The 26,023-nt window shown below is 44.2% G+C and overlaps 1 protein-coding gene across 5 annotated transcripts in view; it reads left to right on the top strand.

Annotated features, from left to right (window-relative positions):
• LOC126518743 (uncharacterized) overlaps positions 1–18,843 on the top strand; it is a 192,312-nt gene extending 173,469 nt beyond the window's left edge. For 3 of the 5 annotated variants that reach the window (XM_055064856.1, XM_055064859.2, XM_055064860.1), the window contains 3 exons: positions 2,405–2,526; positions 15,045–15,108; positions 18,150–18,843. In XM_055064856.1, the coding sequence (XP_054920831.1) occupies positions 2,405–2,526; positions 15,045–15,097 (175 nt within the window). In that variant the 3' untranslated portion in view covers positions 15,098–15,108; positions 18,150–18,843. The remainder of the gene's footprint in view (positions 1–2,404; positions 2,527–15,044; positions 15,109–18,149) is intronic. The other 2 variants (XM_055064857.2, XM_055064858.2) reach the window with 2 other exon arrangements.
• The last annotated feature ends 7,180 nt before the right edge of the window (positions 18,844–26,023 follow it).

Here is a 26,023-nt window from a genome sequence, read left to right on the forward strand (position 1 = left end):
ACCAATTCTTCTTTAACAATTTGACGTACTGAGGCGATGTTGTGGGAAGTGGAGATGTCCACATTTGCGACTGTGGTCATGTTGTGAAGTGTGCCAAATTTTGGGAATACTCGTTGCGTCTTCAGCACCTCAAAAGCACAGCAGTGACGTCTTAGATCAGATAGAGTATGCAGGTCTTCCTTTGATATTAGAAAATTGTAGACATCTTCAGCCATGTCCTTCAGGAGATGCCCAACCTTATCTTCATCTGACGTGCCCATGTTCACAATTCTGCACAGTTTAAATACTTCTTCAATATAAGTTGTGCATGTTTACCCCGGCAACTGTACTCTTCGTGAAAGCATGTGCTCAGCTTTCTTTCTTCTTGAAAGTGAGTCCCCGAAGCAGCCCTTGATTTCCTCAACGAACCTTTCCCACGTTGTCATTGTGCTCTTGTTATTGTCGAACCAGAGAAGTGCGGTTGTGGTGAGAAGGAAAGCAATGTTAGAAATTTGTGCCATTGAGTTCTACCCATTGTGACTGTTTACCCTTTGATAATACTTCAGCCAGTCGTCGACATCCTCATAAGCTTTGCCGGAAAAGGTGCGCAGCTCTTTTTCAGGGATCCAGCAGATGACTTGCCTTGGGTGCTCACTGTCTTCTTGCATGCTTGCGTCATGGCTGCCACCAGTTGCTTGTGGTTCGTTCATTTCCGTGTCTTCAGGCGGTAGTCCGACCAAGCGGTGGCTTCGTCGGAGGGTGTGTAGAAGGCGGTTGTCCAGAGCGATCTCCCAGCACCATCCACCAAAGTTGTTATGGATGAGATGGGTTTATTTACAAGATGATTGAGGGGGCTTAGAAACGAGATCACAGGCAGTCGGGCGTTTTCCACACTGCCCACAGTTCATCAATCTCCTCCCCTTCGGCTCGGCCATGCAGTGTAACAATATGTACATATATGCACGCCTTGGACAGGAATAAAACTCATGATAGTTTGTGCTTTGTTTTTGTTATTAGTGTGGTTTCTGTATTTTTTGTTTTTGCTTTTTTTTGCAATAGTGTGAATGTACAAGCCGTATTCACTGCATTGCCGAAATTTTTCTGTTCACCACTGAAGCGTAGTAGTGAATCAGTGGCATAAAATGCGCATTGCGAGCATCTATATGCAAAACATGAATACATAGTGAGGATGCAGAGACCAAGTTGAGCACAGCAGTCACCGACACAAATAACATGCTATTGACTTTTGTGTGTGTACCATAGAGTGTCCAACAAAATTTACTAGAGGGAACTCTGCGACTATGTTGGTTGGCACATGGATTTGTCTGACCTTTGTGGCTTGGGACGTTCTTGTGGCTTCGTTTACTATGCTTTATCTGCATTTATCAGCCCAAATTTTCAAGTTGTTTCATTTTTCTAAACACACGAAGGCAATTAGTAGAGGTGGGTGAATATCAACTTTTTCGAACTTCAATGGAATATGAATTAGTCAAACACAGACACATATATTTACAGCAAGATTATTTATTTTAGTATAATTAGGTGGCATGCTTACTCTAACTTGTACAAAAAGACAGCTAACTATCAGAGGCAAAGGATCAGTTTTATACATAGGATCCCTGATTGTCACTTAAAAACTTCACGAATAACCTCCTAGCATATTTAAAGCCTGGTTGCAAACTAGCTTTCCAAGAATGAATAGCTGCTATTGACTAGCTTTCCAAAAACGCTAAATGAATGGTAGCCTAAAAATAAAAAAATAAAATTGGGAAAAAAAGCTTCTGAAGGACTTTTATGAACACATGTAAATGGGCCTGTTGCAAGAAAAACACCACTGGTTGTAGCATAAAAGATAAAACTGCTGCATGGGTACGCTTTGAAAAACACTAAATGACAGACTAGAAGCAGAAATCATGGTTGTCATGTCGGCTTTCGCTGCTGAGCTTAAAACAGAGCATTACCCATTTTGTATGAGGATTACTCTGAAAACATTTGGCATTGTTTCATTTCTGATAATTTGCAATACTTTGTTTAGCAGACAGAGAACACTAGCAAGACTTTAACATTAGGTTGTTGCAAAATGTTTGGTTAGTTTCAAGTATCCGAAAATACCAACTAGTTCCTTTTCCAACGAAATTTGAAACTGAATATTCATTCACCCCTTCCAATTAGGTTTCTGTGTATATGCATAATTATTGCAAATTGCTGCTTTCTATAAATTCAGTGTTTTGTTGAAGATGAACACTATACAGTCGCTAGGCCGTTCGAAGCAGGAAGGATGAGGTTTAGGCAAATCAGTGTATACTAACCATTATTTCAATGTTGGCTAAACCAGCCTGCTCACTGCTCCTGTAGACCCTAGTGCCAGAGTTCCCTCTAGTAAATGATTTGTAGGCAACTCTGTGCTCACTATGGGCCTTGGCAGCATGTTTGCCATGTTTTCACTGTGCGACTCTAGGCTGGACATGCGTACGGAATGGCTGCCATCCTGGTGGTCACGGCCGCTGGGTGCCCACTGCTGGATGACCAATGACCCCGTCCTGCGAGGTGGGTGCTGCAATAGTGGATAGAGCACAACCCAGCATGTATCACAAGTGGCTGTGGAGGGTTTCTCTTTTGACCTCACTCCTACTGTTGATGGCCCCATAATTTCTCTAGGCAGCATTTTTGGCCAGCGCTTGTGTCATGGAATGATGGCTTGCAACCAGTTGCACTTGATAAGTAGCAAAGTCTGGTTGTAGTGCTACCGTGTGCCTAATGTTATGCCATCAGTCTGTGCTTTTAAAGGCACACTTTCCATTCTGTTGCCAACTCTATGGCTGCATTGTGGAGGCAAGCCGGCAGCCATTGCTCGTGCAGTGTGCCACAATTCCACAATTTCTATTGAAAAATGTTTGCATGCAATTGGACCTGTGGACCTGTGCAAAAATATTGCCTGATATGCGCAAAGTGTGCTTGTCAGTAATGCTTTACATCGCAAAAATTTCTCAAGTGGCTGGGTGTTTTCCTGAGTGTACTGCACTGCATTTAGAGTAGTTCATTGTGTTCCCATACCTCAGTATGCTCAAGTAGTTGAAGCACCAGAATGGCAACAGTTAAAGCAACAAAATGCACTGAAGAATTTATGATTCTCATCCTCTTAAGGGATTTTCTCTTTCATTTGCAAGTCAAGGCCATCATAATCATCACAATAGTTCTCGAGAGAAGCTTGTGGACTCGCTGCCTTCTGTTGGATGACTTCTGCTCATCGTTGGTGATGTACAAAAGTCAACAGTGTCTGGGGCAAGAATGTGCATAGGACACTTGCAGTGGTGATATTTTTTCACCTCTAGGCTGGTCTGAGGAGCATCAGTATCTGTTTGACCTGAGCCACCCTGTGGATATCAACGGGATAGCTTGAATCTAGCCAATCTGTTGTGCCTCACACCCCTGTCACCCGAGCATGGTTGCCCTCATGTTGACCATTGCTGTGATCCCCCTCGGTAGTGCAGCAAGTGCCCAACTTCCAACCAACTCCTGCACCATAATTCGTGTACTGCACAGAATTTCCAACCCTTCAGGTCATAGGGCACTCAATACCTGCAGGTGCAATTGGATGCAACTTGATGCTACGCAACATGCAGCGATGTTTGAAGATAGCAGCCAGCATTTTCTCATTCGGCAGAGCGGTATGCCAATAGTGAAACTCAATCTAAGGTGGTACTTGAGCATGGGAGTCTTGCATAGAGTCAATTGTTTGCTCATCATGACAAGAAATTTTGTCTCTTTGTCCAGCACGTAATACTGGAGAATCGAATGCACCAAGTTCATTGGCATGATTCTTTGGTGTGTGTCATGCATAGCACGACTAGTTTCCCCCTGGCGACTGAAGTACTGGATGACGGCCCCAGTAGGTGACGCGATTACTGGATGCCAGTTCATGTCTCTTGAAAAAGAATGGACATAAATCTTCATTTGACCCCCTTCTGAGGCCAGCCATCATGGATGTAAGCAGTTACTGTCAACTTGTTTTACCATGGCTGTTACCATGGTCATGCTGAAAGCACTTGGAAAGGCAGCACATTTTATGTGGTAGCAGCAGGAACCAATGTTGCATCTGTGTGGCTGAAAAGTCAGTAGCAGCTTTCTATCATTGTCGTGAGGTGTTTACCTAACCAGGGCAATTGGGGTGTGCGAGTCAAAGCTGACCAGCTTGGCTTTGTTGTCGATTCATTGATGTAAAACAGCACTGATGTCACAAGATCATGTGTCCAGTTCCAAGATAGAGGGCTTTCCCTAATTGCAGTGGGTTAAGAAACTTGGTCCTTCTTTTTAAGAGCTTCATGTCTTCAAATGCTGCTCATCTTAATCTCCATTGTCAGTGTGTGTTTTTCTTTAGTAGCTCGTAGAGTGGGGCAAGAGGCATGGCCAGATTATCCATAAACATGTAACATGAAGGAACACAACTCACATATGACTTGGCATTTTGAATGGCACTTGAGTGTTGCGGGTAAAAGACCATATGCCCGAGGGGAAAGCCGCACATCGAAACCACCTTGCATGGCTTGTTGTTGTGCTCCTCGCCCACAGTGATGTCATCTAAGTAGACCAGAACACCCAGTACAACCTGTACAGCCTGCTTTCTCTAGAAAATGGCAAGACGCCTCAAATGGACGTTGGATAATTAGTAGGGCTGTGCAAATACTCGAGTATTCTATTTCGAATAAAACAGTGAATGTACGAATAATTCAATTCACACATCGAATATCTAATATTCGATATCTCAAATATTCGATTTTTCGAATATCTGTACCTTTGGTGAACGTCCCAGCTATGGTCGGTGCCCCGATGCACGCAGCGTTCCGACAGCGCGTGATACCTATCAGTACAAGGTTCGACCAGGTCGACAATACTGATAGAAACGATTAATGCTACATGAACAGAGGAGCAACAAAAGCAGTGCGTGTGGAAAGCATGGAAGCATGTGCGATGATTGGGCCGATTAGCCACTGGAAGGCATGATAATAACATTGAATATGCGGGTTCAGTGTTCATGCACACATATTTGTGCAGTTCGGAGAATTCTATCCACATGCAAGCCCACAGACCAACTTGGCACGCATGCTTGCGGTAGTTACCGGCTGCTCAACCACGGACCAGAATGCCACTTCAGCGGCTGTCAATCGAACCCATACGCATGATTTGGAGACAGATCACTGATGAGCCACCCATTTGAACGTACTAGCAACAATCTTTGCATGATAGTTTGCGACCCATGATCACATCAGCTGGCAGCGAATTTTCATCACGGCCACTCCACTGGCCACACTGTCCAGCCCGTTAAGCCTAATCAGAGCTGCATTGTCGGGTGTCAATGACTAAAGTTACGGTTATTGAATCAATGCAGATCTATTCACAGTGGTCACACAACCCTCATAAAGCCGACAAACCGCCTCGCCGACGAAAACGAGTGCATGGAATGACCATTACATGTTCACGGCCACACCATATTTGCGATTGCTGTACAGTAGCCTCCCGTTTCGAATGCCATTCGTAGGCGCACAATGGTTTCATTTTGTAGCTTCGAATGACCTGTCAAAGGATTAGCTTTGGAGTTGCATGGCGGGCTCGAAAATATTATTACGTGGGAAGACACAGACGAGAAGCTATATACAATTATATTTAGAAATGAATACGCCGCACATGGCCAAGAGGTAATTGCCCACACTAGCCTCTAATCATTGTTGTCGTCTTCACACTACTGGCCTCTTCGTGTCATCGTAAATACTGGTCCGTAACACTACCCCTGGTGGCAAAAGTGTCATCCCGGAGCAATAAAAGGCCAGGCTTCAAAGCAGTGTAGTGGGCCTTGAGCCTACTGACATGCACGACATCACTGGATGCCAGAGTAGAGGGTGAGGTAGAACTGACAGGAGCACTTTCCGACATGACGAGAGGGTGACTGCAGGAGCATGAGCACGCCATGCGAAAACTGTGCCTCACAGTGGCAGGCATTGTACAGTTGCTGCTGAGTGGTTTGTGAGGCCATCAGTTGAGTACGGCAAGCTGCCGTGCACAGTCCGTCATGGCAGTGGTGTTGTGCACATACTCACTTGTTGGGATCGCAGCAGGAGGAAGTGCAATATCAAGGGGCAAGGTCAGTTCACGGCCATACAATAAATAAAACAAAGAAAATCTGGCATTGTCATGACGAGAAGAATTAGAGGCAGATGTGATGTAAAGAAATGTCCCAGTCATGGTGGTCCTTCGAAACGCACTTGGACAGCATATCCGCGTGTGTACGGTTCAACCGCTCTGCCTGTCCATTGGTTTGAGGATGATATGAGGTGGTCAGCGTGTGTTGAGTGGAGTAGGAACACACAATGTCGGCAATGACTTTCAACAAAAAGTAAGCAGCTGTCACGAGGTGCCATGAAGCAAGATAATGTCATGCAAGAGAAAGTCTTAGATGTCAGTGGCGCAACTGGTCGGGAGAGCCCGTGTGATGGCGCATTGGGTGGCGTAATCAATTGCAGCATCTACCCATTTGTTCCCAGAGGATGACATGGGAAAGCGGCCAAGGAGGTCTAATCCAACCAGGGAGTATGGTTCCACAGGGACGGTGGTCGGCTGGAGATGAAGGCGTTTTTCAATGCTGGCAGGAATTACAGGCAGCAACATGGCATTGGATGGAGCGAGCAAGACTGGGCCAATAGAAGCGGTGGCAGACACGGTCTTGCATGCGAGATACTCCAAAGTGTCCTGCAGTGGGTGCGTCATGGAGCTCAAAGAGCACAGTCCATCGTAGATGTTTGGGTGCAACAAGAAGAAAATCAGGTCTGGCAGGGAGAAAGTTCCTCTGGTACAGAATAGCGGCTTTGGTAGGTGAAGAGTGTAGATGCCCGAAGAGTGCCCAGAGCGATAAGTCCTGGTACTGCTAATCAGCAATGTTAGCAAAGGCAGGCAAAGAAAAGTGCCATTGGTGGTGCTACACTTGGTGGTGTCAAGCTCGTCGACCGGGTAGCGAGACAAGCATTCAGCATCCTTGTGGAGACAGCCAGATTTGTAGATGACAGAATATGAATATTCTTGTAGGCATAATGCCCAGCAACCAAGTCATCCTGTAGGATCTTTCAGTGAGCACAACCAGCAAAGTGCTTGATGGTCTGTGACAACTGAAAGGGGTCAGCCATATACGTATAGGCGGAATTTCATAACCGCCCAAACTAGGGCCGGATACTCATGCTCAATGATGGAATAGTTACGCTCGGAGGTTGAGAGGAGCCTGCTGATGTAAGTGACAACACAGTCGTTGCCGCACTGGCATTGTGCTAGTACTGTGCCGATTCCGTGGCCACTGACATCAGTACGGACTTCGGTAGGTGCAGATTTATCAAAATGGGCCTTAACAGGTGCCATTGTGAGAAGGTGGATTCAATGCAAGAACGCAGAGGCCTCATTATTTCCCCACTTGAAAGAGGCATCTTTCTTCAAAAGGTCAGTTAGTAGTCACATTATGGCCGCAAAATTTTTCATGAAGTGGCGGAAGTACAACCAAAGGCCAATGAAGCTTTACACATCCTTGACACACTTCGGAACAGAGAAGTACTTAAAAGCATGGATTTTGCCTGGGTCCGGTTGCACTCTGTTCACATAGAGATGTCCAAGCACAATAATCTGACAACGGCCAAAGTGGCACTTTGATGTGTTGAGTTGCAGACCAGCTTGAAGGAAAACGTCCCAAACTGCTGAGAGGCGCTCTAGGTGCGTCACCAACATTGGGAAGCATACTATAATGTCGTAGTAGCACAGCCATGTGAACCAATTGAAACTGTGAAGAAGGAAATCTATCATGTACTCAAATGTGGCCGGGGTGTTACATAGACCGAATGGCATCACTTGTAATTGATAAAGACCATCAGGTGTTACAAAGGCGGTCTTCTTGCATTCTAGATCGTCCACAGCCGGAGTGAAGGTCAATAGATGAGAAATAGAATGCACCATGGAGGTAGTCAAGGGTGTCATCAGTGCGAGGTAGGGGATGCACATCCTTTTTTGTAACTTTGTTAAGGTGCCAATAATCCATAGAAAATCGTCATGAGCCATCTTTCTTCATCACCAAGACAGTAGGTGACGCCCATGGACTACACGACGGTTCAATGATGTTCTTGGCTAGCATTTTGCAAACTTTGGCATGAATAACTTGACACTCAGCTGGCGACACTCATTACGGGCGGCAATAAATAGAAGAGGCATCGCTGGTATTTATGCAATGTCTATCAGCGATGGTACAAGTTGCAGACTGCAATAGTAGAGTAGGGTCGGTCGGTTGGATGAACTGTCATCTACTATGATAGATTCTACTGAGTACTGTATTTACTCGAATCTAACGCATACCTTTTTTGTGATAAAACGGGTCCGAAAATTGCATGCACGTTAGAATCGAGTACGACCCTAAATCCGTGTTACCATATCGCCATCGGCATTCGAAAAATGGCCGCCTCGTACGTGCTTCTAGCCTAGCTGCCATAGCTTCCTCCATGTGCATACCTCCATGTTATACGTGTAACCAGGCGCTGGTGTAACCTAGTCTACCGCGTGTCTTCCCATTTTCTGCGTTTATTCAATCAGGATGGAAGCGCCGACTGCGAAGACATGCCAAGTCCACCATGATGCCACATTTAAAAGGAAAGTCATCATGTGCACGGAGACGGATGGAAATCGAGCCGCATCATGGGCGTTCGGAGTTCCCGAAACTTGCATGCGGGACTGGCACAAACAGAAGGAGATTATTTTCGCCAGCGAAGCAACAAGGAAGGGTTTCAGTGGACCGAAGTAGGGCCACTTCGCCAAAATGGAAGAGCTGCTCGCGGAATACGTGCAAGAGCAGCGAGCGGCCTGTGACAACCGATCTGCTCAAAGTACGGGCGATGCAGCTAGCCCTACAGAAAGGGCTAATGCGGAGTGACTTCAAAGCTAGCAGGTGCTGGCTATCAAATTTTATGAAAATAAAAGCCTTTTCTCTTCGAAGGCGGACAGGGATATGCCAAAAATTGCAAAAGACTATGAAGAGAAATTGCATAGTTTTCAGCGGTACGTTTTGAAGTTGCGCCATAAAAACGACTACCACTTCGGACAGATTGGAAATGCCGATCAGACGCCGCTCTACTTTGACATGCCTGCCACCACAACCGTTGAAAAGAAGGGGGCGAAGCAAGTGCGCGTTTTGTCTTCCGGCCACAAAAAATTTGTCACCGCAATGCTTTGTTGCACTGCGGATGGGCACAAGCTGCCCCTGTGTCTTATCTTCAGATGGAAGATGCTCCCAAAAGGAATCGTGTTTCCAAGTGGTGCAATTGTGCATGCAAATGAAAAAGGTTGGACAACCACGGACTTGGTCGCTGACTGGATTGATAACGTTTGGCGGAAGAGACCCGACGGCAGTTTGGGTCTGCGTGGGATGCTTGTGCTCGATGCGTTCATGTATCACCTTGACCAGCGCATCAAGGCCAAGCTGGCTGCATGCAACACCGACCTTGTCGTGATACCAAGCGGTATGACATCGCAGCTCCAGCCGGTCAATGTTCGTTTGAACAAGCCAGTGAAAGATAGAATTCGGGCGCTCTACACCGAATGACTTGTCAGTGGCTGCCACGAATTCACGCCCGCCAATAAAATGAAGCGTGCCTTGCTGCAGGACTTTGCTGAATGGGTGAAAGATGCATGGTGCACGATCCTGTCTGCCATGGTCAACAAGGCCTTTAAAAAGTGTGGGATTTCGAATGCCATGGACGGCACCGGAGATGAAATGCCTTGGTATGTTGATAGCGATAAGGAGTTGTCTGATAGCAATGACGAGTGGTATCTGTTGCCCCACGCGACTCGTACCGGCGCAGTGAAAACCTTGGCGGCAAGGTTCGCCGCTTCCATTTATGTATTTATTCATTGCAACCTTAGTGTATTGGGAATAAATCTGTTTTTTCCAAATGAGAGAAAATAGTACTTCTGTATGAAAGCACGAGGTGCGCGGTATTGTACTCTTTTTTTTTTTTCATGGAAAACGGGTGCGCATTACAATCTAGGGCACGTTAGAATCGAGTAAATAGGATAATCCTTGAATGAGCAAAGCTGGGCCAGAGACGTCCTGCATGGCAGCACTGGGTCGTCAAGCCAAAATTTACCACTGGCAAGCAGATGCAGTTTGCCGTAATAGATAAAACTGTACGAGGTACTGTGATACCGTGCGTTAGGAGAACGTATTGCATGGGAGTCGTGATGTAGTGACCATTGGGCACTGGGGGGAATGACACAAAGTCAACATAAGTCAGTGCTGTAGGTGGCAACCGAACGAAGTCTGCAAAACTGAGGCGACTGGAAGATGGTTCAGTGGAATCAAGAACAGGCAGGTCAAGGCAGAGAGTACTGGCTGAGCAGTCTGTGAGAGCAGAATGCACAGAGAGGAAGTCCAGGCAGAGAATGATGTTGTGGGGACAGTGGGCGATGACGGTGAAGAGAATGATAGTGGAGCGATTGGCAAAGGAGACTCGGTTGGCACTCATACCAATTACAGGAGCTGTTCCGCCGTCAGCGACATGGACAACAAGCATCGTGGCGAGTTATTATTTTCTTGAGGAGGTTCCGAAGGTCAGCGCTCATGAGAGATAAATGCACCCCAGTGTCTGTAAGAGTAAACACAGGAACGCCGTCAACTTGCACTTCAAGAAGGTTCATATGAGTGGGCAGCATCAGTAGAGGATTTGTCTGCGTAGAGAGCAATGCAGCATCACCTCGAGGCACTGCATCATTCAGTTTTCTGGCTGCGAGCATACTAAGGAAGTCTGGAGAATATGAGTGACAGGGCTGGGGGGCAAGCGAGTTTGTCGGCGTAGGGGCAAAGGTGACCGTGAATAGGGGCAGTTCAGTGCAGAAGATTCAGTGGCGGCATTATCGGACCATGCGGTACAGGGACGAGAAGGGCTGCTTGGGCAAGAGTAGCCAGTATAGGTGGCCTCAGCCGGCGCATTACAGCGACTGCGACAGTGGGAAGAAATGTGCCCGATTTGACAGCAGTGAAAACAAATCGGCTTGTTAGCAGTCGGGTTGCAGAAACGTGGTGGCGGTTTATGGAAACGTGGTGAGTAATAAGATGTGGGACAGGGCGGAATCGAAGAATCTGGCGGGGCATCAGGGCAATGGGCCAAGACCCATGTTGGCAAACTCTTGGCGGACAACTGCCTGAATCGGGGAGACCATGACTGCAGGTGTGTTGGAGGAGCTGGATTCAAAGGCAGCCGGATAGGCGGCCTCAGTCTTTTGCCGGACGATCCGAGTAACATCGCCAGTGTTGTTGGGATGGGGAGCGTCGGCACAGGAAGGTGTCACCGCAGTGTTTGATAGACAGGCAAACTGTTGGTCAATACATTGGCTTTTTGTGAGTTTCAGGCAGCAGCACTCTTTCATAACTGCATCCACTGTTGCCACATTGTTGAAGATAAGCAAGTTGAAGGTGTCATCAACAATTCCTTTCAGAATGTGGGAAACCTTGTTGCACGAACATCGCATGAATGTGCCATGGGCGTCCCGATTTGAGAACTCTCGGTGCCAATGACCACATGGAGCGGTGCCGAGTGACGTAATGCGCTTTCCCTGCTTTTATCTGTTGTGCAGATTGGCCTTATAATGAGCTAACGATAACTCACAAAAACCACCTGCCATGAAAGTGAAAAATCCTCCTGTTTTCTGAAAGAAAATGGGAAAGCAATTCTTCCTAAGCAATAGAAGATTGCCATGAGCATAGCATGGCCCACTATTAAACTGAAAACCTCACGAGCATTTTGGAAAACGTTGCTATTTCTTCAGCTTCAGAGGGAAAAAATCACTTAATTCAATTTGACAGTAGTGGTAGCAGTAAACTTTATTTTCAAAAAAAAAAAAAAGCTGATTGTATGCGTCTTTCAGATTGATGCCACTAAAGACTTTTCCTCAACTCATGATCAATTTTAGGCAGTGTAGATCATTCCATACAGCATGTTGCATTGACAGCTAATTTGAAATATTGCACAGTCAAGTGCCGCCCCCGCCCCCCTTTTTTTTCTTAACAATCAATTTTGTTATTTGTGCCAAGTTTTAAGAAAACAGCTATAACTACATCATGCAAGTGAACACGTCTTGTCTAGTAATAGCATCAGTTGCATCAGAAGAACTTCATTTTGGCCTAGTTGCTCTTTACAGCATATCATATTGACCGCAAATAAAGACGGTGGCAGCGGAAAAAAACACAAAAACGATGCGGGCGGTAACTTTCAACTGGTTTCTTCACAGCAACCTGTGGGCATATATAAACAAATAGAACATGCGCAGAAGGCAGCAAACAAGAACACTCATCAGCCTAGCGGGGCAACCAATTATAAAAAAAATCTATCTCCGATTGAAACAACCTAATGGAAGTGTTACTAAGTCTTGGTCTCCCTTTTTTATGTGATATGCCTCCATCAGTTTGCGTGCAGTCTGGTCCTGGCTTCTCCCCAGAATCTTTATCTCCTTAAAAAGTGGTGCACAGGGGCAGGCGTTGCAGTGTGCCAGGTAAGTATGCCAATTCATCTTTCATTAACTTTTGTTCATGTTCTCTGGCTCGATCATTCAGGCACCGTTCTGTCTGCCCTATGTAGGACTTGCCACACGCCAGGGGGATTTCGTACACAACTCCTACATTGCATTTTGCATACGGCTTGGTATGGTTCTTGCCACAGCCTTGTCTTCCTTTAGGATCATTAGAGGTGCGAGGGTAGAGCCGCGCCAGCTTAAAAGGGGCTGAAAAGACAAGGAGGACTCCAAAACTGCCTGCCACCTTCCTTAGGTTGTGAGTGACCCTGTGAATATACGGTACCACTTCAGGTCTTACAGCCCTCCTTCAGAAGGTAAAAGGATCTAGGAGCAAAGTAAGGGTGAGGACGACTACTATGGCCGACTACTACGAAATCCTCCTGGCGTATGGCAAGTTCTACATAGGGCAGACAGGACGGTGCCTGAATGATCGAGCCAGAGAACATGAACAAAAGTTAACGAAAGATGAATTGGCGCACTTGCCTGGCGCACTGCAATGCCTGCCCCTGTGCGCCACTTTTTAAGGAGAAAGATTCTGGGGAGAAGCCAGGACCAGACTGCACGCAAACTGATGGAGGCATATCACATAAAAAAGAAAGGCCAAGACTGTGTTAGTGACACTTCCATTAGGTTGTTTCAATCGGAGATAGATTTTTTTTATAATTGGTTGCCCCACTAGGCTGATGAGTGTTCTTGTTTGCTGCGTTCTGCGCATGTTCTATTTGTCTATATATGCCCACGGGTTGCCGTGAATAAACCAGTTGAAAGTTACCGCCCGTGTCATTTTTGTGTTCTCTTCCACTGTCCCCATCTTTATTTGCGGTCAATATGATATGCGTCAATTGCACAGTGTCAGCTCACCAGCCTTGGCCTTCCCTTGCTGCTATTCAAACACTTTCATGGCCTGAACGCATTTGGTTGAGAGTACCCCAGTAGAGTTAACCTTAATATAGCAGACATAAAAATTGGCATTCAACTTCATTCGATCAAAGTTTTGTTGCATTGAAATACGTCACATTCTTTATAAGGGCTGCATGCTTAAATATTGGAGAAATTATCTGTGCATGCACCACACGCCTCTTTATCTCCACAGGGTATCAATGTGGTGCATCTGCAGTTGCTCGATGGTGTAGACAACACCACAAAATGTATTTGCTGGCACCCTGCAGATTGTCTCACACTGTGCATGCCAAGGCTTTCCACGCTCCCGGTGTAGGTACCAATGCATGTTCCATATGCGGGAAAAAAAAAAGAAAGAAAGGCATTGGTATATGCTTGTGGGGTGTAACAAATACCTCTCCTAGCCAGCTTTCCCTCGTAGTGTGGTAAATTTGCCAGCATTGGTACACATAATAATTGTTAGCAGAATGGAAGGTAAAAATAACGGCAGAATTTCTATCATTTATTGCTGAACATTGAAGTACATAGGTACCCATGTGCAGGCACACTGACTTCATTCAATATTTTTTAAGCTAAAGATGCCATGTGCACATTGTTTAGGCTTTAGAGCTTCAGAATTTTAAAAAAGTGACAGTAATTAAAACATTTATGTCCACTCTCAGTATTAAGAAATGCATAGTTTTGCCTGCAGCAAGGCATGATGGAATACTTGTTCATGCCAGAAGCATTGTATTTTCACTCGTGTTCTTTACAGTTGTTGATGCACATGTGATTACATTTGATAACTGTTGATAAGGTCAGCATAGCAGAGCCTTTGTTCATTCCACTGAAGGCTTTACGTGTCGAGGAAACAAATTTCACCGACACTCACTGACTGCATTGCAGAAACTGATTCTGTTAAGCCACTGCCCAAGTCACCCTACACAGCCACACAAGTAGCACATAAGTGCCGCTAAAAAGACAAAACACAGAGAGGAACAAAAAGCCACCCATGTCATTGTTTTGTTTGTGTTTAGTCTTTTTTAGTGAAACCAATTGCACCAAGAACAAGTTCTCCTGAAGTGCATCCCTTTTAGGTGTCTCACATTACTGCGTGACATTTAGATTTGCTTGGTTTGAGTGCAGCAGATTTTAAATATGTGGTTGCCTTCAAACCAGTTAAACTGCCACTTCACCATAATTAATAGCTGTACTTTGTATAAATGCTCGATTTATCTTTGGGAAGGCAAGAACTGAAAAAAAAAAAATCAAGCTTATTGAATGGCCTTGTGCACCAATGATACGACCAAATGTACATGTGCATCATTCAAAAGAATATAAATAATTAAAAATAAGCAAGACTGTGCATGTTATGCTACAAGGTAGCCAAATACATGTAGAAGTCACGGGATAGATAGAATTTCACAAAATACAACATAGTACAATAGCAAAAAAGAAAAGTGCTCTGAATAAAATGCGCCAGATATTGCCAAAAATTTTTACTTTAATGTGGTGTTAAAAGTCTACGGCTGACATATTTCCCTCATCATTGTGTTGTTTCGTGGAAATTGTTGGCCAAAGCAGAAATGGCTTTGTGCTTGCAGGGCAACCCCTGACTCAATTGCGGGCTGGGCCTTGGCGCATTGCCCTCACCTAGGCGGCAGAGAGGTGAGTTGGGGAGGAGGGGCGGGCTGCCAGTTTCAAAGTTCTCACTGTCTCAGATATGCTGGGTGTGGGATTCTAATGCTTGACATACTTTACTTCAGTGTGCCCACATACAGTCAGGCTCGTTTATATCAAACTGTTATATAATTATTGGTACTATTCAACAGCAAAAGTGTCCCCTTGAAAACGCTGTGTGGTATGCCGATATTTAACTCTATTCACGAGCACATTCAGTATGGTCAATTATGTGCGCCATTGTGCTCTGCTGGCACTGCACCGAGCCTTTGTGATCACTTCTCAATGCGCGAAATTTTTTTTTTTCAGAGGCACTCGGTTGTTCTGCCAACAAATATCGAGTTTCTTTCACTGCTCATTGTGTGTCGACAATTAGCACAGAGAAAAAGTGGCACACAAGCACTCCTCTTTCTGTGTGATTTGTCCTAATGCTGAACCAAGCCTAAGCGTCCAGAATATGAAAACAGATTTCATGTATTATTTCACGAGTCTTTCTTAAGAAGAAGCATTGAACAAACGGATGATCTGCACATGTAACATACTAGTTTCAGTCAATGCAGCAATGACTAGTAGTAGAAACTGTGCTGTGCAGGCGGTGAACTGTAAGATCACATCCAACCTGTAAATTGCTGCTTCCTAGTGATGCAACATTTCCGAATATATCCTAGCCTTTCTTAGCATACAAAATTAAAAATGACAGCAGATGATATTGCATGCAAAGACATGTTTATAAAATTTCTTTCAAGATATGGACATTCTTTAACAAATAATCTGCCTATTTATTAGCTCCGAGATTCTTGGTACCTTTTGGTATTTTTGTCTACCGAACATGAAAGCTGTGCGCTTCTATTATTGTGATAGCAATTATATGGACACTCCAGGCGAGGTTTGGCCATTACCCTGATGCTCCGTATCAAGTCCAAGTGTAATAACATGGTGGCCATATGCTGTCGGTGCAAGTGAAAGCATGCTAGGGTGAGCCAAGGATGGTGGCTCGATCTCGTGCATGCAAGGGAGAAAAGTGGGAACAAAGCGCATCATCTTCCACCGCGCGCAAGGCAAGTGTTTTAAGGGGTTTCTACTCCAGCTTCATATGGCGCGGCTGAGCGCCACCGTGTGGGCCCTATCTTGAAAGCAATCTGCGATGAGTACAGAGTCTAGACGTGCAGAGGGCTGATAGCTTCGTGTGTTCTAGCCGCTTAGTTGACATTGAAGCGAGAAATAGCACGAAGGTCAATTTGCTCACTGCTGCTCTTCCTCACACCAGCATTTTGACAGCTTGTGTCCACTGTCACCAAGTGAGATGTGTTTTTTGCATTTTTCTGCCTTACCAAGCTTCCTACTGTTGGTAAAGGGAGCTCTTTACCATTTGTGAAGTGTAATATTATAACCGGTGCGAAATAGATGCATAACGACCACGGAAGGAAGACAAGAAAGAAAAGCCGTACCAGTCTCCAGTGATGGGAGGTTATACGGTGATCATGTCACCGAATTCCAATTGTGCGCTTCTGTTGGAAACACAGGGCAACCCGCTTTCCCCTCTTGTCTCACCTAGTGTTTGTGGACTAATCTTTCAGCAGCACGATCATAGTGTGCATGTAAGCTTCAGTGGTGTCCAATACCATGAAGCCACCACAGCAGATTTCGGTGACGTGAATAGTCTGCTTTTCCGCACCCGAAACTGCGCTTCACTTGACGCACGTTTTTAACTAGTCGCATCAAAGTTAACATAATTATTTGCTGCATTATTGAGAAATTGAGGCTCCGTAGTGTAATTACTAGCTTAGCAGCTATCCAATAAAGTAAGACAGAGATTTTCTGCCAGTAGGCCTTTAAAAATGACAAATTCTGTGTACCAACAGAGACATCCATGGACAGACTAGACAAGGCATCTGAGAAGCTTTCAAAGCCTTTTCTTTTTTTCTGGATCACTGTGAATGAGTGCATTATCAGGGGCTGACATTTTTGTTATCTGAAAACAGTTCAAGTGCCCCACAATAATTGATGCATATGCTGCTCTGAGCAACAAACAATGGAGATGCAGCACACCACCACCATCAAAAATGTTATACAAACTAGATTGAATAACATGTCACCTAAATTTTTATACTCACAAAATGACACTAATCGAACGTTGGCATAATTTACATCAGTGCAGTCCATTTTACTGGGTAAACTAGGACCTTTCTATTTTTCCCACTTTTTATGCCTGGGAGAAAAACGAGAAAAAAAATTTTTTTTCCCCTGAAATTAACTGCTTTTTTTTTGTTTTTTCTCTAAGCCCTCACGTCTCTACCAGCAGTTCCTAGCTCAGCTTTAATTCAGTTGCTTTAACCCATTGACAGCCAAAGCCAGCTGTGCACAGGAAGAGATGCTGGATTGCTGAAGCCGGCAATCCACCGGGTAGGAGGCATTGTTGATTTAAAAGGCAATTCGTAGGCGGTGGGACAGGCTTAGTAATGTTAATAGATGGCATTATGTGTCCACGTCTAGGGTGGTCTTTCTTTTTTTATATATATATACGTGGGTATATTTCTTGCAACATTTGCGCACATGTTCAAACACCTACAATCACTGAAGTGGATGCACTTTCCATGTTCAGCTGAATTCTGGCACACACAATCCATAGTGGCAAGGATATCAAAACGCCACAACCGGTGGTGCTGCTCTTCACATGCCCAAGTGTCTCAAGCTTTTTCACCAAAAATGAATCTGTGACTGAAATGTGCTGTTTCATATTGCAAAGGAAACTTGATTTTTCAATTTTTTTCAGCATTTATTACCGTGGAGCGTTATTTAACAAATGCAACAGTGTAGTTTGTTTGTGTGGCATGCATGTGAACCACGCAGTGCACGTAATAATTGATAGCCAATGGGTGAAGCAATGTGGGTACTAGATGAAAGCTGGCATAGAAAGAGAAGAAACCTCACCAAAGAACATGCCACTTAGCTGATCCAAGCCAAACTTGTTTTTATCCATCTTTGTCTGGCACGGCATCGCAAAATTTGTAGTGTTCTCTGTGTTGCAGGAAGGTTTGGTGATTGGAGCATTCCGAGTGCCCTGGCCTGGAACAAAAGTGTGGTAAAGGAGCGCCGTGGGATGCAGCCAGCTTCTGTTGTGCCAGTGGTGCCCAAGAGACTAGTGACAGTCATGGTCACCATTGTGTTTGTTGCAGTGTGGCCAACTAGCAAGGACAGCGCTTGTTGGTGCAACAGCATGAATACAAGTAGCCAGAGGCTGGTGTTCATGCACATCTTCACTCATCCCGAGTGTGTCATATTTTTAGCAAGTTTCTTTTTCTCTCTCTCTTATCCAGTTCCTTCTGTTGGAGTGACACCATCATTCAGGGTTTCCGTTACAACTATTGACATTGAGTGACGACAGTGTGGAGTAAATGAAATGCGATCATTTTAGCATGCAGACGTCGGTGCATTTACTGCCCTATTACGGTGAGCTAGGCAGCCTTTTGCTTGGAGCTAGAATTACTGGCTTACTGTGAAGCTCTCATTAATAATCATTTTGAAATTATCCGAAACCATCTGTACAAGCTCCTGGGAATAAACTATTTCATCTAGGTATTGTACACAGCCGACACGCATTATTTTTCTGCAACTTGCTGCAACATATGCAACAATTGTTCAGCACAAAATTTTCACATTTCATTTGTTGATTTTTCATGCCTTCTCAAGTTATGCATTAAACATTCAATTATTTGGACTCGCCATCTGGTTTGACTGGGCAAGTTCATTTTTCTATAATGTCAGATTAAGACATGGTTGGGCTTTTCCCCAGGCAAACTTGGACAAGCACTTCCCCCCCCACAAATTAGCCACCAAGGAGCACTGCAAATGTGTGGGACAAAGGTGGTGCTAGTGTCCAACAAAATTGCATTAGATGGTCTGTATCACTTGCAAAGGAGTGCGGAAATGCTTTGAATTGTTCATTTCATGTACTACCATCACTCAAGCACCCAGGCACTGTAATGGGAGGGAGATTGCATATATGTACAGCACTAGCACTTTGTACGTGGAAAACCACAGTTACTGTGAACATGAGATACAGCTGTCAGAAGAGAGGAAATGATGAAAATGATTTGTAACAGTTTCGTAGCAAAAGAACCGGAAAAAAATTACAATAAAAAATTACGCCCATGATCTCCTGTGGGAGTTATCTAAATGAGGCGTATTTAATACTAATCATGTACTGTTTCATTGTCGTATGCTGCTATGTCTGGTATAATTGTGAGAAACACTGCAAAAGAAATGTGAAACGGAGAAGCGCAGTTGTAACACGAAAATGTTAACAAAGACCTGCATGAGACGAAGAAGAGGCTAGTAGTAGCAGTGTTGACTCATGTTACATGATGGTGCTTTTGGATGATGCTGCTGCTTCATGGAAGATGAGCACTAGCCCATACATGCTGTAGTATGTGACATAATTTAACAGTGTCACGTTTGGTAGACCTCATATGTAGACGTGGTCGATGACGCTGCCTCCTCTCAATGCGAACCGTTGTCCACCGTGATCAGTACTGCAGTGGCGGCTGCGATGGTGCGGCCGCACGGGCCACATCTTGGAAGCGAGTGCGCCGAGCGCTGATAGCTTTGTGGTGTGTTCTCACTGCTTAGTCTGTGTTGAAGCGAGAGGCATTACGAAGGTCAATTCGCCCGCTGCTGTGGGCGCTACCTTGAAAGCGGTCGTCTTGGCAGACGGACGGATTTCCTTGTTGGGTAGGCATATAAATTCTTACGCATTTTAAAAAATGTATGTTTGGCAACAAAAAAAAGAGCATCTCCAGTTGACACACTTGGCCTCTTGGATTGCCCATCCTTGACAGTCCGAGACTGTTCGGGAGACTGCATATGCAACGCTCATTGGCTGAAAGCACCGCCTCAGGCAGTTCAGGACTGTCGTGGACGAGTAATCAAAGAAGCCCACTATCATCAGGAAGGCGATTCCAGTTATGTGCGAGTTTATAAAGTAGTTCATGCATCAAAAAGCACCTTTAACTTTATGGTGATGGTCCACTCGTGTTGATCAATAATAAGCAAACATCAGAATGAGTTGAATATGAATAGTCGAGATAAGCTGTATTTCTTGTGTTTTTGGTTTACAGTTGTACCCACTTCGAACAATATTCAAGTGCCACAAAAATTCCTTTGTTATAACTGGGTTGCATGAAAAAATCAAAATAGGGGAATGGCAGAGCTGTTGTGAGAAATCTCTGGAGAGGCCAATGCCCCTCCCCACCACCTTCCTCCATCTGGCTGCTGATTGTGTTCACTCGTTCTAACTGTTGAACTCTGCTTCCTGGGCGCTCTGATCATGTGTAACAAGCTGTCGGCGTTTAAGAATGGCCCTGCTATAACTGCAAAGGGGTCACAGGCGCCAAGCGATATGCAAGCTCTGCGAGGACTACGTTGAGGCAGCCTGCCCTACCGCATGATTTCTGCTGTTGTCGCCGTCGCTATCTGATGCAAGTATGTTCGTGATGATTGCCTCATCAGTTAGAAGCACTTAGTTTTTAAATCTATAGCTGTGCATTTTCTTTTCACCGGCAACATCGTTCATTGCCAATGATCAGCAGGTGAATCAGCCACCTTCTGTTTCGGCAGCGAGTTGTCAAAGGAGGCTGAGAACGTCCACCACGTGGCCAGGAACGACTTCAACGCTGCCAGCAAATATGAGTGCAAGCAACTTAATTCATTGGCAGAACTGCACGGAATGAGGAGCTAGCGAGCAATCTGAGAGCAGTGTAGTTGGTGTGATCCATTCGTGTTCCCGAGGGTGGCACGGTATAGAGTTACGGGCACAGCCCATTCATGTTCTGAGGGGTGGAAAGGCGACGGGAGAGGTGCACAAGGCTGCCGATGCGGAGAAGGCTGGAAAATGAGCGCATGGTGGGCCATCATGCAGCAGCTCGAATTTCTCACTTCATTACCTTTCAGCATGGACACCCAGTAGCCGGACTTCATCATTATAACTGATAGTGCTGTATGGAGGCATTGTAGTAAGTGGGTTATTTCACCATAGAAAATATACAAAAGTTGACAGTACAGCCGCTTCTCAATGTTAAAACCAGTATTGTTATAAGTGGGTTCGACTGTATTTGTTTACCTCAGAGGCCCGGTGTGTACATTCACAATACCATCGATACAATTCCTGAAAGTGACAGAATGGGAGCGCTGCACAACGTTTGGAGGCAGGTCATTCGCTGTTTGTGTGCAGTGTGACAGGCACTGCCGCAACTGTTGGCAAGGGAAATGAGGGGCCCTTCAATTGTAGCCTGGCGTGGCTTCCAAACCAGACAACATGCAGGACAAGGCACTTTGTCTTGATGCCTCATTGCTTGTCCTTTGTATTCTCTGACGCCAGTTCATAGCTGTTATGTAGCCCAACAATACATTTTAATTACGGTGCAGTAAGACACGAAACAAAGTAAGACCACAACAGGAAAGAGTCGATAGGAAATAATACCTTTTAACCTATGTATGAAACTCACCAAGTGTGTTGTGATGGATATTGGCTTAACTGACAACCAACTGGACCTGCGCTTAGTTGTGAAAAGCATGCTTATTCTAGTGATGGTCAACGCCCTACTGCTGTGCTGCAAACAAGACGCTCGCCATTGCACGCAAGTTCTCTCAACAGGTTCCGAGCTTCCTTGCTGATTCATTTTTTATTTACTGATACTGCAGACCTCCATGTGCACACAGGAGGGGTTGTACAAGTAACAAGGAAGAAAAAAAAATGACAATGAAGATGTAGTAAAAGCAAGCAGGACATGCAATTAACAATCACAGCAGTGGCACTCTAAGTGACATACAAAATCATTTGCATCGTAAAATACTGGAGGGTTACAGCATTCCAGTCTGACAGAGTTTTATGGAAAAAGCTGCATTTATATACACTCATCCTTACCAAAGTTGGAGCAGCAAGTGCCCTTCCATAGGTTTGTCTACATGTCCTAGCAGTGTAGGGCTGTACACATCTTATCATACTTAAGTTTAATCTCCGCAGCTACACAGTTGTGTATGAAAATACAAACGAGGATGACATAATTCGGTCACTCCATAAACACATGCTGGCACACAAAACACTCGTCAGTTTGTAAATTGCACATACATATAATCTGAACATATTTTTTAGCAGCCCTGACTCCCCAACATTCAGCATGTGTCTCCCTCGACATCGCCACCCGCAGAGTGAACAACTCTGTGCAATTGAGGCCACCACAGAAGGAAGTCACTGCATTGGTGTTAGGCACTGCAGATGGTGCATTTATTATTCTCGGGTCATACATTGGAAACATGGCGATTAGCCTAGTTGGTATAGATCTATAAGGTCTCCTAGATTTGATTGTACTTTCTGCACCAGTTCCTGGCAGTACTGTACATGGTGTCGCACAAGCTCACATTATGTGAATCTAGTGCGGCACCTGCACGCCTCATGGTGCACACAAATAGAGGGGAAAGGGCAAGCTAGCTGCGTCGTCTGCTGTGAGAGATTGAGCATATTTCACAAAAGCATGCAAGAAAGCAAAAGCCATTTGCTTTTAATTGTTGCTCTAACCTAAATGGCAGTATTAAGGTGGCAACAAAATGTTAGCCTAAACGTCTTGTGCTCATAAGGAAATGCAGCGTTTGCGAACACTGTGCAAATGAAAAGAAGTTACCATGCTGCAATCCTTTTGCAAACTTGTCTCAACTACCAGTCAGGCGCTGAACTTGGCTCTTTCTATAAACTAGACCAAATGTTTTGACCAAAACATGAAAGGCTGCCATTCCCACACCACTAATCAACTGATGCAGCGCCATGTCGTCTGCTACTAAGTGCTCACATGGCACCTGCACTTCCAAACCAGCCATTGCAAGAGTGCCGAGAATTTGCGCATAAAAAATGGAATCAAATAGAGAAGTGCAGAGCAGGTGGCATTTGCAGCACTGCTGAATCAAGAACAATAGTGCTGCACTTCTAGTCCAGGAAGCATAGCCAAATCGAGACCTATAGCTTTTGAGTGCTGGTGACAGCCATGAGGGACACGTCCAACTGACAATTAAGGAACATGTGACTTAGTATATCTGCTCTCATCCTCACTTGTTATTTAAAGAAAAAGACAAACTGCCCTGCTAGCCTTGCAAATAAAACCAGAAATAGTGCATGAAATGATCAACCACACAACATGTGTCCAGTGACATGAAAACTCTATTCTATTCCTTTCAAGATAATTATGGCATATTTATGCATCTTATGCTATCACACTTCATTTCAGAAGTATGGTTGTTAATGCATGGCCATTCGTCTCTGTTGTTTCGCACTGCCCCTGTCAAGATTTATTTCTACAACTTCAATGATGAACTGAGTTACTTGATTATCCAGAATTGCTAATGTCACTCATACTTTGACACCATTGTTTAATAAGTGATCTAAACGTTATAGATCACACTTTGGGTTCAAGCGGAGGCGCTCCTCAAAAAAACATTTCTTTAATACTTGTACTAGAGATTTGAATATACACATACGTATAGAGCATTTCAAGCAGATTTCAAATATGTCATTAGTTTCTGTGTAGCTGCTATAGTTCTTAAGTTCTACACTATGGCAAAATAGAGTGATTTTGTGGGCAATTTATTGTGTAATAAATTTTCGCTGAACGCTTTGTGCTGTAGCTTATTTAGCTCTTTGTAGACCGCAAAGTGCCGATATCTATTCAAACAGTGGAACTAAGAAAAAAGAATTAGGACACTTCAATTAATTTTTTTCACAATCACATGAAAATAATCTTGTACACCTACAATTGTCTTACACTAACGAAATTTGGCATACATACTCTTGAAGATATGTACATTGCCAACATCTACTTGAAATTGAAATATCTCCAAGCAGTAAGTTGCAAAAGTACATGGTTATATTTCAGAGAATTGAGAAAAAGAATTGGTTGAAATGTTTCTTTTTTTGCATAGTTTCAGTAATTGTACATGCTGTTTGGCTAGATATTGGCACTTTGTGATCTACAAAGAGCTAGACAAGCTACAGCATGATGCTTCTGTCAAAATTTTTTACGTAAAGATGTGCCCGCAAAGATGGCTATATTTTGCTATTGGGCATTGCATAACTCTAAAACTATGATAGCTGCACAAAAACTAGTACCATATTTGAAATTTGCATAGAAAACTCTACACTTGAATGAATTTTGAAACCTCTAATAAAAGTAATAAAAAAATAAGTTGTTTCGAGGTGCGTCTCCCCTTGACCCTCATCTTTTACTGAATGTTGCCAACACTTTATGTTGATGTGTGTAAATGTAGTGCAGTTGATGAAGTCAACATTTCGTAAAATCTCATCTTGTCAATTTTTGAAGAATTTTGAATGTTTTAACCATGGTCGAAGTCTGTCTCATTTAATCATAGTCCAGTTGACCTCCATTAATTCGGCACTTAATAATTAAACTTGGAGATCCCTCCCCAGTCTTTGACTATAGGACCTCCTAGAGTTACTTTTTCTGTAAAACATGAATAAACTGAAACTGAAACTTTGCCGTGTCTGAGGCTCTCACCAGCATCTGTGCACTTTTAGTTGGTGCACACTGGTACAAATTTGAAATTCCAAGTGGCACTTAAATGGAACAAGAGAGGTATTTTACAGATAACACTCGGCATACTGGAAACAAGAGTGTGCTACAAATCGGAGGCAAGCTTCTTGAGATGGCTGATACGTCCTCTTGCTTACCACATTTCTATGCATGTCGCATCTGACTTGTTTGTCCCACGGAGTGCCACAGTTTCATTTCATTTATTTTCACCTTAAAGGCCCGGAGGCATTACATAAGGGAGGGCTTCAATCCTTGTGACAATGTTAGAACAAATGTAGAGAGCAGTAAAGAAACAAACAAGCCAGGAACAATGGCGAAAAAAGAGGAACATAGTGTTGGAGTAAGGGTGGGTGGGATCAGTAATTAAGCAATGTGGTTAACATTTCGCAGAATGTCTTGCGGTCAGTGCATGACACAATATCTTCTGGGAGATGGTTCCAATGGGTTATTGCATTAGGGAAGAATGAAGTGTTGATGGCAGATGATCAGGTGTTAATGTGTGCTATGGGACGACTGTGGCTGAAGCGAGCGGATGTACGTAAGGGTGGATTTAAGACGGAATGCCTGGAGTGTGGATGGTAATAAAAGGTGTGAAGCAAAAGTTGTGGTGGCACTGTCCTTCACTCTTGAGGAGATGCTGTTTGCTAATGTGTAACAAGCTCTCACTTTTGCAAAAATTATAGAAAGGAGCACAACAAGAGGATGAGGTGTTGAACTTGTAGCAGTTGTTTATTCAACCAGTAGAGTACATATACCAGGTTCTTTTTCTTTTAGGCTATACATAATCTTAAGAAATTTCCTGTGGCAGGAAGAAATCAGCAGCAACAGAACACTGTCAGGAAAGGCAATGCAAGCTCAAATGCCTTTGTGTAGCATCAAATTAACAGTAATCATAACATCAACTTTGGATTCTGCTGGCATAATTGAGACAAAGCGTCTGTCATCACGTCTCCTTTTAGATATGATATGGGCCCAATCAGCACGTAATAAACCAGATTCAGGGTAATCTTCAGTGATACACCCCGTGCCACCTAACGCATAAATAGTTGTGGATCCATAGCAGCCCGGAAATGTAAATTGCATGTCTACTTCTGTTTAGTTTAATAGAGTGTTTGTTTTATTATGGCTACACTTTTCCAACAGTAATAAAATGCTGTGTGGCTTCATGTTTGAAACATGCCACATAAATTTTTACTAAGAAGTAGTGAAATTAAATTCATCAGCGCTTATGAGAGCGATTCTAATGTCCTCTGCAGCACTTGGTTTCATATGAAGGATGCCGCAAGAGCCGAGAGTAACAAGGCTTGTGG

The sequence above is a fragment of the Dermacentor andersoni genome, chromosome 1, assembly GCF_023375885.2.
Source record: "Dermacentor andersoni chromosome 1, qqDerAnde1_hic_scaffold, whole genome shotgun sequence".
Taxonomy (NCBI): domain Eukaryota; kingdom Metazoa; phylum Arthropoda; class Arachnida; order Ixodida; family Ixodidae; genus Dermacentor; species Dermacentor andersoni.